The sequence below is a fragment of the Hylaeus anthracinus genome, unplaced genomic scaffold, assembly GCF_026225885.1.
Source record: "Hylaeus anthracinus isolate JK02 unplaced genomic scaffold, UHH_iyHylAnth1.0_haploid 11994, whole genome shotgun sequence".
Taxonomy (NCBI): Eukaryota; Metazoa; Arthropoda; class Insecta; order Hymenoptera; family Colletidae; genus Hylaeus; species Hylaeus anthracinus.
The window spans coordinates 5,027,881-5,043,730 of NW_026534341.1; the positions used below are offsets into that span (position 1 = coordinate 5,027,881).

General features: G+C 36.9%; 1 protein-coding gene across 1 annotated transcript; it reads right to left on the bottom strand.

The window, feature by feature from the left end:
* Positions 1 to 9,146: 9,146 nt before the first annotated feature.
* Positions 9,147 to 15,844, bottom strand: LOC128889068 (fatty acyl-CoA reductase wat-like). The gene is made up of 9 exons (XM_054146387.1): positions 15,745 to 15,844; positions 15,036 to 15,224; positions 12,886 to 12,979; positions 12,548 to 12,793; positions 12,272 to 12,417; positions 11,326 to 11,625; positions 10,868 to 11,149; positions 10,519 to 10,776; positions 9,147 to 9,321 (listed from the first exon to the last, which is right to left on the bottom strand). The coding sequence occupies exons 2-9, from the start codon at positions 15,209 to 15,211 to the stop codon at positions 9,237 to 9,239; spliced, it is 1,587 nt and encodes a 528-aa protein (XP_054002362.1). The 5' UTR covers positions 15,212 to 15,224; positions 15,745 to 15,844; the 3' UTR covers positions 9,147 to 9,236.
* Between the last annotated feature and the right edge of the window lie 6 nt (positions 15,845 to 15,850).

Consider the following 15,850-nt stretch of genomic DNA (forward strand, 5'->3'; position numbering starts at 1 on the left):
TTCAGTTGCAACGACACTCCTGCCGCGTTGTTTACACTCCGCGGATTCTTTCCCTTCATCGAAAACGTTCGCTATGCGTTTCGCCCCCAGTTGAGGTGTGGTTGCGCAATTGCCACCGGCGAGGTCGATGACTTCAATCAAAATACGCGCGGAAAGCCCGAGTAAGGGTCGTTTCGCGACGAAATCGCTCTTCTGCTCGGCATCGAGGATTTTCTTGAGATCGAAGCCATCGTCCAAGATCAACGTAAATATTGGGGATTCTGACAACTGTTAGATTGAAAGAGGAAACGTGCACACCTATTCATAAATACAGTGGGTTTAGAATGTATTCGTAACACCGATCGATGTTCCCCAAAAAAACTTTTGTGCGAAATTGTTGTTTATTGACTTCTTTTTTTATAATCAATGGTATTCCACATATTCTCGGAAATCTCTGGAATAGGTGTAAATCAATTTGAAAATATGAAAAGCGACAGAAATATAGAAGCAATATGTATTCGTACATTTTTTACGAAGAACCATTTTCAGTAGAGTTTGTAACATTTGAAACAAAACGAGAAAGTCCGTTACTTTTTATCTAGCCCCTCATCAACGAACGTTGAATTTCATTCTGTGTTTTTCAAAGTTCAACGATGACAAGTCATGGAATGAAAAACAATCTTTCTGGATTATAAGAGTAAGTGGAATATATGCTTGATTCAACTGTTACGTATACGTGGCAATGTTTACATTACTGTTGAATAAGCTTGCCACGAAAACGTGAGCTATAAACCCGTCGTAAGAAGTTGCCAATTAATCCAGCATACTCTTCGCTGGCAATTCAACTTTTTCACGCCCGAGGTGCAACATCGGATTCAATACAGACTGTGCAAAGTTTCGAGTAACCAACAGAATTTAATAGTACGAAAGAACGATGAAGAACATCTTACCAGGTCAGATTAAAGAGCTTGAACAAGTTGAAAATCCACGTAAATCCTCAAACTAAAAAACAAACTTGTGGTTTACGTTATATGTATTAACCATGTCGAATGTTCAACTATAATTGCATAAACAGTGATTAATGAATACAAAATTTAACCGTTACATTCTTGTTGCATTATCACAATTTATCACCGCCGTATTCACCCCGCTGATTAATTTAACAGAATTGCTGACGAAGACCGGAAATAGATTTGTTATCAGAGAGACTAATACAATTAATCTTAAGTAAACACGTTATTATTGATATATATATATAAAAACAATCAACGTTATTATACTTATTTTGTACTAAAACGAGATTACGAATGATAACTGAAATAAAGAAGATGATTCACGTTTAAGAGCGAGCATTTTTATCCCCCGTAGCTATCGAAAACGGAATCGATCAAAGCGTACCATTGCGCGTTTCTAAAAGTCAACGAAGTATGTTATGTTTCAGAATTGTTGAAATTCATATACATTCCGAGAATCTCAGCGTAAAATATTACAAATCGCGCGTACACGCAGCGTAGCACATTAGTATTAATGATACGCAATCAGGCAACGGTGTTAATTAACCGGTTTGCTCTGACATTCTGCGACAAAGATCGTAACTCGAAGAACTTAAGAAATAACCGCTCCAGAAATACAACGCAGCTTGCATTCCTGTGTGACACAGAGCGGGGGAGGACAGACGCAGACAGGAGGCAAAGATCGATAGAGGTTCGTCGACTCGACAACTGACCGGAGTCTATATTCTGCCCCGTCGGAGTTACTAATACGCCCAAACGTAAAAATTGTCGTCGTTTTTACACGTCCCTACGAGCACAGTTATTTCAATTTCATATTCATTCTTTACCAAATTTCGTAATTATTAAATTATAATAAACTGACGTCTGATAAGATAGACGATTTTCCACAGTTTAAATTTTCTGCGCTTCAGGTAAGGGATTATAATAAAATTTCATTCCCTATTGGTGTATAATGCCAAGAAATTGTATTTGAACAACAAATTATAGCAGCAAGGAACAGCTCCTAAAAAAGAATTCCGTAAATTATCGAATGTGAATCGAGGAGAAGTAATGGAAATTAAGTACATTTTGTTCGGAGTTGGTGTATTACTATAATTTTTTCTGATGGGTGGACAAATAAAAATTGTGGTTGGACAAACGTGGACAAATCGCTTACAATGAAACTTCATAAAAAAACGTAAAAAAATTTGCATGGTGCTGAATAAAAAAATTTCTTTTTTTTTTTTTTAATTTTGTTTGGGGTGGTGGACAAATGAAAATTTTGGTTGGACAAATGTGGACAAATCGTGGACAAACGAATGCAATTTGATTTTTATCAAAATTTGCATTTGGAGGTGCCAACTTCACTAAGCTCGACAGTAACTCTATATTGACTTACAGCGTGACTGTAGAGCCTCCTTAAAAGTATTCATCAAGAAGAAAACAAAACTGTCAGTTGATCGAATTTGAAATTTCGCGGGTCGTATTTATGACACGGACTGTAATTTTGCCAGGAAACAAGAATGGCGGGAAACCAGCGCGATTTATATATTATTTTATGATACAATATAAATATAATAGATATCGGGTTGTCCGGAAAGTCCATGTCGATTTTCGGTAGGTGGTACAGGTCTGAATATATCGATGTGGTTGAAAACAAATAACGTGCATACATCCCTTAAAGGGTGGAAAGGTTGTGGAACAAAATGGCACCTATGTAATTCAATAAATATATATTAAAATTCAAACGTGTTTTTGAATGTTCCTTAGAAATTGGCACGAATTTTCTGGAAAACCTAATACAATAACGACTACAAATCAATGTTTAACATAATTTTTTTTTTGTTATTTTGATACAAAACTACGAACGAATTGCAATATTCTAAATACTATGCCAGATCTACTACTACGTGAATCAAGCGACAATAGTAATTCTATATTGACTTACAGCGTAACTGTAGAGCCTCCATAAAAGTATTCATCAAGAATAAAACAAAACTGTCAGTTGATCGAATTTGAAATTTCGCGGGTCGTATTTATGACACGGACTGTAATTTGGCCAGGAGACAAGAATGGCGGGAAACCAGCGCGATTTGATTTGTGAGATTCGACGCACCTAACCTTCCACGATCGAACAGACACGATGCGTACTTCGTTCCCCCGTTCTGTTTACATTTCGATAGACACAGACGCGTTTAGTACTCACCAAAAGCTTTCTATTGATGATTCCAGGAACCACGTTCACCTCGCACTTGACTTAATCCGAGTAATGACGTTGCTGGCATCGGCTATCACAGTGTTTCCGCGTGCACGAGAAAATACTCCCAACTGTCATCGTCGCAGCTGAGTCGCTGTAGCACAGCAAAAAAAATCACTTCGGGTGAGAGTACGATAAAAACAGTCACTTGACGTGTTCACGGCGAGTTTATTAATTAGATCGAGTCGTCCGTCACAGGTACAAACGATTGTCAGAACGCGTTCATAGAGACGCAACAGACATATTCCTCGCGAGTTCAGATTTATTAAACATACCCTATTCGTTCGTTGCAATCACAATTTTCAATTCCAACGTGTAATAATGTTTTGTAGTTTATTCTGACGAGCTTCGTTCCTCGCTACGATCGCACGAAAACTTCGTGAACAGCGCCCACTGCGACACGACGAGCTACGACGCGAAACAATATATCGTTATATCGATATTTTTCCCGTGATTCACTGCGACATCTTCCGATCAGTACAAGCGTAACGGTCGCGTCGCGTCGTTGTAGAATAGCTCACACTACCGGTTTAGTTCGAATAATCGAATTTCGTCCCGTTTTAAAACCAACCGGTAGCGTCGCGAGCCGAGTGTCCATTCTCTCGGTAGTCCCTCGAAGCGATATCTATTTCGACGATCCTTCGTTTCCTCGTAATTTTCTGTTCGTTTTGTAACGTGTCGTCGATAACCAACAAAGGTCAGTCGCGTTTGTAAAACCACCTGACGGCAGTGTCGCGAGCATGCCGTACAGTAAATCGCTGATTCCAAAAAATAGTGTCTGTGCGCGCTCCTCTTCTATTACTTGTCGATTGAAATGCGTTTGAAACGGTGACGATTACCAATTATGCTTGCGTAATCGGTGTTCTTCTGGTCTAGACACGTGTCGCAAACGTTTCATCGCTAAATTCGACCAACGAATCGACAGCGACGAAAATACTTCGATACGTGATGTTTTACAACGGTCTAATCGGAGTGTATATAGTAGAGAATTCTGGAACCCACTATCGTTGGGCAGGTCCCTCCTCGTAGTGTCATTTCGGAGTTGTAGCGCGCGAGATGTTAATCGCAACAGTGTCTCAGCAGCCGTGAGTGATCGTCCGAAACTTTCTACAGTGCGTCCAGAAAGTTTTCTGCTCGTCTTGTCATTAATACATCACGGGATCATTGGAGCAACGTGATCCGACCGACCGATCGACGCGTTGTTAATTCCATCGTCTGAGCTTCCGCACGATGAGTCGCGTCAGCTGTCGATGTATCCTTCCAGCAACTCCGAATTGAACCATCGGTGGGTGAATACGATGGATCTAGCAATTTTCTTTCGTCCTTCGATACGTTCGAGGTTCACGGGATCGTTCGTTCGTTCGCCATCGAATCACGCGGCACGACGGACGGTCGAGTTACGCGATAAAAGGAAAATTCTCGTTAAAGCACGGAAACGCACGGGCGGAGATGGACGCCACGAAACGACGGAGAGGACGGAGCCACTGCTGGCCGACTGCCGACGGTCGAACACGCTACGGTTCCGACGATCAGCTGATCGCCACGCGCGCTACTATGGTAACCAACGGCAGCGGGCTCCGGGTAGGGTTGCACGCGCGCACACGACTTTTCGAAGGCGCCCGTATGCCACCTCGCGGTTCTCCGATAATGTGTGTGTATATATATATATATATATATATAAATGTGTGTGTGTGTATGTGTTTATGTGTCTGTGCGCGTGTTATATATATACACACTGTATACGACGTGCACGCGTGCGTACGCACACACGTGGCTGGAAGGTACGACGCGTATCATGCACCAGTGTCCGTCGATAACAAAAACACGACGACGAAGGAAACCGACCGAAGAGGCAGGGGTCGAATCGATAACAACTTTTCGGCTTCTCCCGTGTTTTCTTTTAGTTTCTTCCTTTTCCTGTCTCTCTCCTACTCGATTGCGCGACACGCGACGCCCACGATGGACCTGAATGATTGCGGAGCGCGTGCCGTCGCAAGGTAGAAACACCGGAGTACTGCGTGACTCGTCACTAATACGACGAAGGTGACCGGTGTCTGACAGGAAGGAAAATCACGAGGTAAGCGTGGCGCGAGCGGCTACGTACGCCATCCGCTCGTGTCGGCAGTCGGGCGTGCACTGCCTTCCTGAGTCGCCGGTTGGTTCTCGATCCTCGACTCCGCGGCTCGCTCGACTCGCTCGCCTGCTCGCGGCCTCCATCCCCGTATCGCGCTACGCTCCGACGCTTGGTACACGATGCTGCACGCAGTGCCGCATTATCCTATACCGCTGTGTATGTCATAACTAAACGCATATCGAAAAAGATTGTTTCGATACAATGAAAATCGATGGAGTTGTGCGCGTTTATAGTACAACTATAGTTCGATGGATAATCTCTTTTTTTCTTTTTTCTTTTTTTTTTTTATATGGATTTATTTTACGTTGCATCTACTGCATGGTAATTAGCGACGAATTCGATTTGGTTTCCGGTGGTGCTATTGGGTTGTCCAGAAAGTTCGTGGCAATTTTGAAGAAACATTCAAAGACACGTTTGAATTTCGATATATGTTTATTGAATTATATAGGTGCCATTTTGTTCCACAATTTTTCCACCTTTTAAGGGATGTCCGCATGTTATTTGTTTTCAACCATTCCGATATATTCAGACCTGTACCGCCTACTAAAAATCGACATGGACTTTCCAGACAACCCAATATATACTACTGTAGAGTTTGGTGTCCTTGAGGTAGTCGATGGTATTTTGCACATGTTCCTGGGATGTTAGAGCTGTTTCTGGATCGAGATTATACTTCCTACTTTGTTCATCGAATTTGCTGCATTCGTATAGTAGGTGGTTAGTTGTGATTTCCTTATTGCAGTAGTCGCAGTGGGGAGGGCCCGTTTTCTTTAGTATGTATTCGTGTGTGATTTTTGAATGTCCAGTTCCCAATCTAGTCAGTATTATTTTTTCTCTCCTGGTCATGGAGTGTTGGGATACTGTTTCGGTAAAAGTCGTGCGTTATATTGTGAGGTTTTGTTCTTTTGTTGTTCCATATTTTATTCCATTCTTCTTTCGATGAGTGCTGTATTCTCGTAATCGAGTCTCGGTAAGGGATTTCTATTTCGTTATTTCGAGTCAGTGGTTGTCGCTTTTCTCTTGCAACGAGGTCTGCTTTTTCGTTGCCAGTGATGCCTTGGTGGAAAGGTACCCAAGTAATTTTTATGTTTTTGTTTTTGTTTGTAAGTTTGGTGCACGTTTCCTGGATTTTTGATGGATAATCTTGTTGCGATAGGTTTGTTCGGTAGTATATTAGGTATAGAAATGAATTCTGTGCCTTCCAAGTCTTCGACCTGATCTCTGTTATAACATGCGTATAAACTTCTATATAGATTTCTACGTGTAACTTAAGTCTCAACCTGATGGACATGCAGGGTAATATTTTACTTATATGGTCGATACTTTAGTGTAATAAAATGACCAGTAAATATTTCTACTTAAACTAGAGTTACAAGAAAAATAAATGATAATTGATCGAATATAAAGGTACGAAACTAATTTCTAATTCATTTCAAAATTCATATTCATTAAGACAGTAAGTTATTAGCAATAGCGAATGAAAAATCATATCTTTAGAAATCGAAATATAAAATGATAAAATGCTTATATGTATGTTTCTTACTTCGTGAACAGATTGATATTCCTTTTGTTTTCATTTCAGAGCATTTTCGAATGGAGCATCTTTTCTTCTTCGAGATGCTCTATTCTTGTTCGACGGACCGCATACTCCAATTCAAAGCTTTGAATTACAATGAATGACTTCGTATGATAGTTCAGTAATTTTATCTAACCAAGTGCTCTCTTATCATCGATAAAAAGATACAAGTATCTATTAAAAAGAATTAATTTGTTAATCTTCCCCGCTATTTCGCTTACAACAAAATGTTTGTTAGGTGTAAGTACGTATTATTTCGAAATTATTATCGTGAGTTCAATGTTTCACTTGTGAAATACGTAATTTGTGCGTTTCCTGATCCGAGTATAATGAGATAGAATTGATAAATTTTTTTCATTCATTTTTTTCTTTAAACGGATCCCATCTACGTTTTGTATCGCGTTCTATATATTCCATGGTTCTTTTGCTGTTCTCTCCTTCTGGTCCATCGATGCCATTACTGCTGTTTTTATCCGTCCTTCGGTGAATCGAGGTTCTCTAATCCTTGAATAATACTGCTGACAATGGACGAGCTTGATGTTGTAGCTTGACGGGAGATTGATTACATTTGATTGCAACTTTCGATGCACTCTCGTTCACGTGTCTATTTATACTCGAGTTCTATTTAACTCCTTAGGGATGAATATTCTAAACAAACTTGTGGTAGACGCAACATAAACAGGAAAAGTAAACAATGTATAGAAATTAGATTTTACTCGGAATTATAATAAATGGTTCAAATCTCATTTTCATCATACCTGAAAAACTGTTTATAATTAAACATGAATAGTAGATAGACAGAACTGCTTAAATCAATCGCAATGTAAACATTTCATTATTTACATACAAAGAAGATGCTTAATTCACTACTGCGGTTTATTTATTATACTCCTGTTCTTAAAATTGTGGATCGATAACCCGTACCCATCCCTGCAGGGTTAATAAATGATTCACATTATTTAAGTATTTATGATATCACGAAACAAAACTTGCTGTTTCAGAATATTTCAATATTTCCTGTAAAATCACCCGCTACAGGCAATCCGTCTAGGGATAAACACTCTGTGCTTAAGATTCAACATGGTTATTAATCGTTAGTTGTAACCATTTTCCTCACCGCCGTTACTCTCTGTTAGATCTAGTAATTTAATTAGAACAGTAATTTCAAATAAATATAACGACGAGTTGTATATCGTATAATAAACCAAAATTTGCTGACCTCTTCGATGCCCACTGGCACTCTGGTGTTTTTTTAAAAACAATTTTTAAGCGAGTGCGCAATCTCTAATCAATGAGATTTGAATACCTAATTATCCAGAAATGTGGTGTTTTGAGCAATTATTCGGGTCGCACATCTCTAAAGCCATCATTAGAACAGAGTATCATGCATAACATTGTTCCACAAATGTCTAAAGTGAGCACCCACTCCGTCGTGTTAATAATTATAAAGACTAATAATGATTTGAGAATATTCCAAAAATAATCTTAATTCTCAATATTATTCAAATTTCTTTCGAGCAAAAGTAACAAATGACTTTGTTTTATTTTTCAGAATTTCTTAAAGTAAGTAATAAAAAGTTCATTGAACAATGAATACGGATATACATTTGACTTATAACTAATTTATACCATTCATATATTCCCGGCATGGTGATTTCGAGTTATAAAGAATGTGTAATGACAGTACACAATACTAATTAAATTGTTACGATGTTTTTTTAGACTTGGATTTTAGATCAAGTTAGAAGAAATTTGAGTGCTATAGTATTGAGATTATATTGCTTTATCGGAGTCTATTATTCATAAAATTCAGTATACATGAATATATGTTTTTCTTCAAGTGTAATAATATTTGCAAATATTTTCTGATATAAATTTTACACGAAATACTGTTTCTTACATTATCATTTAGAATAACTATTACATTTGACGAAGAATGCATATTTGTGTATAGTAAATTTAACGAATAATCTGCCCGATCTTATTCGACTTTTTGTTGTAAATAAACCTAACGAACAGCTGGGTGGGTATCCGTCCATTTCGAGTACAAAGTTTACATATTTGTTTCATTCGTAATTTGACAAATGCGATGTAAGAAAACTCGTAAGGAAATTAATATACGTATACAAGTTTATGGATTAGTGGCGACATCTGTTAGCATTACAGTAAAACAGATGGTTCGAATATGAAGTGTATACATAATTACAAAAATAAGATTGCGTTAAAATAATTTATCATTAACGTAGAGAACTATATCGCAATTACTATCAGCTGTTAACCTGATAAAGGACAGAAAGACTAAAGGAAAGATACGATCCATACAACCAACCATAGAACTAACAATGAAATTATCGTCAGTAGCGTGTAATGTGCTATTCGCAACCTAAAATACAAAATAAAAATTACATTTTGTAACATCGAATGTTATCAATACTTTACCGACCGGTAGTGGTTAAACGTCCTATATAAATATCACCGATCATTCGACCGTAAACACTTTCCTGACACTGGCTCTGTTTTGGTTAAACCTGTCACGCGCGAATACGTATATTCGTAATTAAATCTTAATTCGTAATTAAATCTTAATTCGTAATTAAATCTTAATTCGTAATTAAATCTAAAAAAATTCGTTACCATATGAACCGATTCATAAGTGTCGGTAAGCGTCAAAGACAAGGAGCCTATTAAATAGACCACCAGTCGGTAAATGGTGGGAACACGAACCTTATTAAGAGGCCATCGGTCGGTAAAGCATTCAGTTTAATATTTACCCTTTGTGCTCCACATAATTAAACACAGTTTTTTCTAACACCTCAAAGTCGTGCATAATCTATCTTATGGACTCAAGTTCTGATTATTTTTTAACCGACTTCAAAAAGGAGGAGGTTACTCAATTGGACATATTAATTTTTTTTTTTTTAGGTATATTCACCGATTACGCCGAGATGGCTTGACGAATCGGAATGAAACCGGTCGCATCTTATCTGTACTAATTTCTCAAAAAGTACCATAGATATCGCCATTTAAAGTTTTGTACCATATTTTACGTAGATAATATTTTATCTTAACATTGTTTTTCTGAACGAAATAATTTGCATCAGAATAAATAAAATAGTGAACTGAACTGTGCCATATTTTTTATTAAAGGTTCCTTTAAGAATAGAAAGGAAACTACGAAACTGCACGAACACGTTGTGCTACTGGAGCACAAAGGGTTAGTAATATACAGGGTGTCCCAAAACTCGGGGAGGAGCCGAAAATGGGGGGTAGCTGAGACGATTCTGAACAACAATTTCCTTTGCAAAAATGTCGGATGGGGCTTCGTTAAGGAGATATTAAGCGAAAACCCCGACCAATCAGAGCGCGCGTAGACCGTTGGAGCGGCCGCGGTAGCGAAGGCTACGCGCTAGGTCGATGCTTCGATGCACGTCGAGTCACTTGTTCGCGTGCAAGCGCGGCCGCCAGCGCGTAGCCTACGCTACCGCGGCCGCTCCAACGGTCTACGCGAATCGTCTCAGCTACCCCCCATTTCCGGCTCCTCCCCGAGTTTTGGGACACCCTGTATTTTGAAGGAACTTACCTCCTAAACTTGTAGACTCCTTCTTGTAAACTGTCAGGTGACTCCTTGAACATGTAGATACGTATACCTCTTATATGACGATAACAGTATTCTTCCCAGTCTAGGTTTGTTACGTTAAAATTGAAGATTTTTCGGTCGACGGAATTCAATTTTTGCCATAGTTTCATAACGTTATCGTTCCTAAAATACCATTCCTGCGACGAGAAGTACGATATCACTTTGCTAAATTTATGTATTTTTCTATACGTGTCCATACACCTGAAAAGTTTATTATATTAAAGTACATTAATACAATCCATAGATTGCACTTTGTTACGCACGCAATATGCTTCACATGTATGATACATACATGGGTTTTCGACCAGTGGCGCGTGCAAACGTATCGACAATAACTGCTGGTATTATGTGAAGAACGAAAGAATATATATGATGTGCATAGACACATCTGTTGAGTACAAGCATGTAATGCCATATAGCTTTCGTAGTACTTTGTTCCTTGCAACAGGCTTCATTTAGGTACATAAAGTCACCCCAAGAAAGTGGTTTTTGACACGAGGATACAGAATTATAAATAGGTGTTCTTTCCTCGTCAGGCATAGTCGAGTCTTGATTTGACTTCGCCAATGATCTTCTACACAGTAAAACAATCGCCAATAGTAGTAAAGTTTACACACATTTTTACATTAATTGTAACTTTTTTTTCTATTACTTCAAACTCGCCCTTCTCTATAGTTTGTACTTGTAACGGTAATGGTACTTGTACGAGACAGTTCCAGTTTCAAAATGATGATGTAATTGAAGATTTACCTATTGGCAACATCCCAAGCAGAAGAAATGATATTAGCAACTACATAGTCTGCTGGTATAACGTCTGCTATTTTTTCTGGTTTACAATGTAATGTACGCATCAAACCTACGCCAGCTGCCATTACTACACCTGTCGCTCCATACAAATTATTTGTCCAACCATGAAGTGGTTCTTTATCTGTCGATATCACGATCGAAGGTCGAACGATACATACTGGAAGATCGTTGCTGTACTTTAGTACCATATTTTCCCCAATTGCTTTACTAAAGACGTACGTATTGGGCCATTTATCGAGTAATCTAGAATAATGGAAAGTTCGTAACTTAACACAGATATATTTGTTTACAAATGTTGTTACATATTATATACTTTTTATAAGATGAATATTAAATAGTAATACTTTGATGATTTTTCTCACTCTTTTAAACTGAATCATCGCTACTAAACAAATGTCTTGCATCTGTTGATGATATCGTCATTCTAATTAGACATTTTTTTGATAGCGATGATTCAATTTAACACGTTGGCCGCCATGTCACCCATATATGGGTGACGGTGCTTTTTACCGAAGAAATAAAAACATTAATTTTGAAAATTAAATATCAAAGAAAATGAATTTATATGAAATATTTGTATTTCGGTGAAGTTACAAAAATAAATACCACAACAAATGTTTGACTATGCAGTCTCCAATGGTCAGTAAATAAAATTTAATCGCAGTAGAAACTTTCGAGAGTATTAGTATGGCAGTCAACGTGTTAAAGGAGTGACAAAAATCATCAAAGTATTACTACTTAATATTCATCTTATAAACAGTACATAATATGTAACAGCATTTGTAAATAATTCCTCGTTGTGAAATTTAAATGTATAATTTGATTGTGAATTTAGCAAAAGGTTACGCCGGCCTTGTCCTATCCGTAAAATCCAGTTTCTGATACTTACATGGGAGTGATTTGCTGAAGTATGTCATCGTTGAGAATGTCCAACAATTTTAGTAGCTTGTCACCGTCGATAGGAACATCGTAATATACTTCATCAATGGATTTAGATATACAATGTGAGAATGCGGTCGATATATGTACAAATGCCTGCAAGTAGACATACGAATATAAATCGAACAGTAAAAATTCTAATCGATACCTTCCTTATTATCATTAACCATCACTTCTATTATCAACCATCATTCTTAACGAAATATTTAAAACGTTTTCGATCTACCTTCAGGTTTGACAATTGTTTTGCAAACTGTAACATATATTTCGTACTTTTCACATTGATATTCATCGCCATGCGAAATTTTTCGTCAAACCGAACGGTTGCAGCTGCGTGAAAAATAATATTGGTATTCATCAGTATTTCTTTGCTCTCCTTTGATAAACCGAAATCTTCTTGGGCAGCATCTCCCTCTAACATGACCACTTTATCGAGGAAGTTCGGTTGTTCACTCTTCAATTTATCGTATACCTGTTTACGCATATTATTGCATACATTATCGTTGAATAACGTACATACACGCGTTATCGTTAGATCTACGTGAAACATTGTATGTTACGTACATTTTCGGCGAAATTTTCTTTAAATCTTTCCTCTGAACTTTTCCCCTTTTTCGGTCTGACTATCGTGTACAATACCGCGATATCCGGGCAAGATCTGTAAATATCCATACAATGAACACACGATGACCTAACATGTGAAAATATACAACACGCTCGCATCTTCTTAAGCTCCCTGTATATATACACCTTTAATTGTGCGTCACGAATAGTAATTAGAAAGGAAATACTGTTCATTTGGTACGAACAATGACGGTGCTAAAAATATTATAAAAATTTCACCGATTCTTCATATATCATCAAAAGTAATGTTATCAATAATAATTTGTGAAATACGCCCACGCATATAACTATATTTCATAAATTTACTACATATAGCAGTTGAATTTATGTTTGAACTCCATTCAAATGTGTTTTGATCAAATAAAACCAAGGACAGTGGTTCGCAGTAGACGGTAGACAGAATTAATTATTAGATCAATTCGTCGAATAGATCCATTAATTAAAATATATTTAATAGAGTTTCATAATTGTACGTCATAAAAAAAAAAATGTAGCCATGATAATTGCTATACATTGCTCCATTAGAATTGTAAGTATAGAAGTATTGGCCTACTAAGCACCGGATGTACCTTTTGAACCGTTCATTGAACGTAAAACTGATGTTGCAAATCATTGAAAGATATTACGCATTGAAAGACATTCAGCTAAATCGTTACATGATTCGAAGGACCGGCGTAGACGCTGTAAAAGAAATCGTAATATAACTCGTTGAATGGAATATATGCAGAATTTAATACGGACGTGTACTTTTAAACCCTTGGCCGTACTTTGACGAGTCTAACCGGTCAACAATAAAACAAAAATTCATTAATTCAAATTTTCTCGATTTCAAGCGAGACCTAATCACATGCGAATACTTTTTAGAGGGTGAAGGTGTGAAGGAAGTGCAAGACTCTATTTAATTTTCTTTTTTTTTTTTTTTCAATGAAATTGTATGTTTTTTTACTTGTTTTCTAATAAGACGTTTTAAAACTCGTAGAACGAGACAATGGCCTATGATTACGATCACTAAGGATCGTTATGGTCTTCTACGATAGAAAATAATTTACTTGGGTAAACCTGCCGAACGTTTTAGCGATTCATTCATTTACACACATTCTGCAGTACACGCGATCCGACGCTGGCATTTCCGCGTAAAGCATTGTAATAATGAATAAATATGGAGTCGCATTATGGACACTATACCGATACAGATAGTAAGTCTTTATAAATTCGATACGCAATACGAAGTGGAGTAAGGTTAACAAGATTATTGTTTACTTCGTTTCGCAATCCCGCCACCTTTCCGAGAATATAAATGATAAATTGTAATTTATAAGAGAAGCAATGAAATTTTGCACGATTCAGCTTCAGAATTTTATTACTTTTGTCAGTAGTCGATATTAGAAACGTAAAATATCTGCCGATCGCGAATGTGTTAAGTGTAGAATCCGAAAGTAATTATTTTTCCATTTTCCATTTTTTACATTTCCCATTTGCCCCACATTTCCCTACAATGTAAACGAGTGTTTGTTTACATTCTGTACTTATTAACTATTCGAGGTAAAACTTTTTCATTCGTAATAGATTTTCAATCCTAGGTTATTGTTCATACCTTCTGATTCTCGCGTAGAACATAAATAAGATAAAAAACATAATCCACTTTAAAAATAAATTTGTTCATCACGTCACCTCTAACAAAAGAATTACTGACAACGAACTATGTCCGCTTTGATACCAAGATTGACCTGTTTTAGATTTTTTATTAAAATCTGATCGACAATTTAACGAAATACTAAGTCACTTTTCAAATCACTTCTACTACATTACGATACCTAATTACTAATCGAGACACGTACATAAGCGTATCAAAAAAGTTGAGAATTTCCTTTATAACACTTAAACATCTTAAATCACTGTTCCATTCGACACCTTTTTGATATTGTACTAATTCATGTACAATGTCAAATAGCTCGATGATCTGAATAAACATTGAGCCAATAGTTGTAATATAAAGATATGAAAATTGGTAGAATTTTTGATACCTTGTTTAATACCTTGTCAATTTTCCTTATATCTATGTTTAGAATTTTAATACATAAAAAGATCACCTCAGTAATTTTTCGACGAGTAACTTGCCCAGAAAACCTGTTCCTCCTGTTACCAAAACATTAGTGCCAGCAAAAAATTCGGCGATCTCACTTTTCTCATTCTTTAATTTCACTGTTTCATTGTCAGACATGTCCAGCATATCGTTTAAATACGCATCACTTCCTTCTGACGACATCGCGACGGTGTACCTGTTACATTCGCGTAATACACACGGTTCGGTATAATAATAACATGTAAATCTGCTGGACGCGTAATCAGTTAATGCCCGCTCTTCTTCGCATAATTATCGGAAAAACTGTGGCAATAACATAAAAAAATTACGATCACAATACGTCAATTTGTGGAAAAGGATTTACACTACAATAAAAAGTGACTGGTATAAAAAATATGTATATAATACCCACACTATCGTTATCTTTTAAAAAAAAAAAAAACTGTCACGATGAAGTATATTATTATCTCAGAAATATGATCAATTATTGTTTGTACATTATCTTCTAATTACGCGTATACGTTGCGTTTGATTTATATTATAAAAACTTCATTGTTTTCATGTTCTATTTTTTTTTTTTTTTTTTTTTTTAATTTAGATTAGATAACTTATAAAATAAAATGTTATCAGTTGTAAAGGAAAGAAGGAAACAACACCGTGTTAAAATCGGGGATGAAACGTCGCAACGATAAGAATGTAAGTTTAGTATTTCTTACCGGATCCAAACTATCAGAAATGGTGATTCGCCCGATGTTGATTGAACGAAGTGTAAACTTTAACTGCGAACTGTTCCGAATCCATTCCAACACCTATAGAAAGATA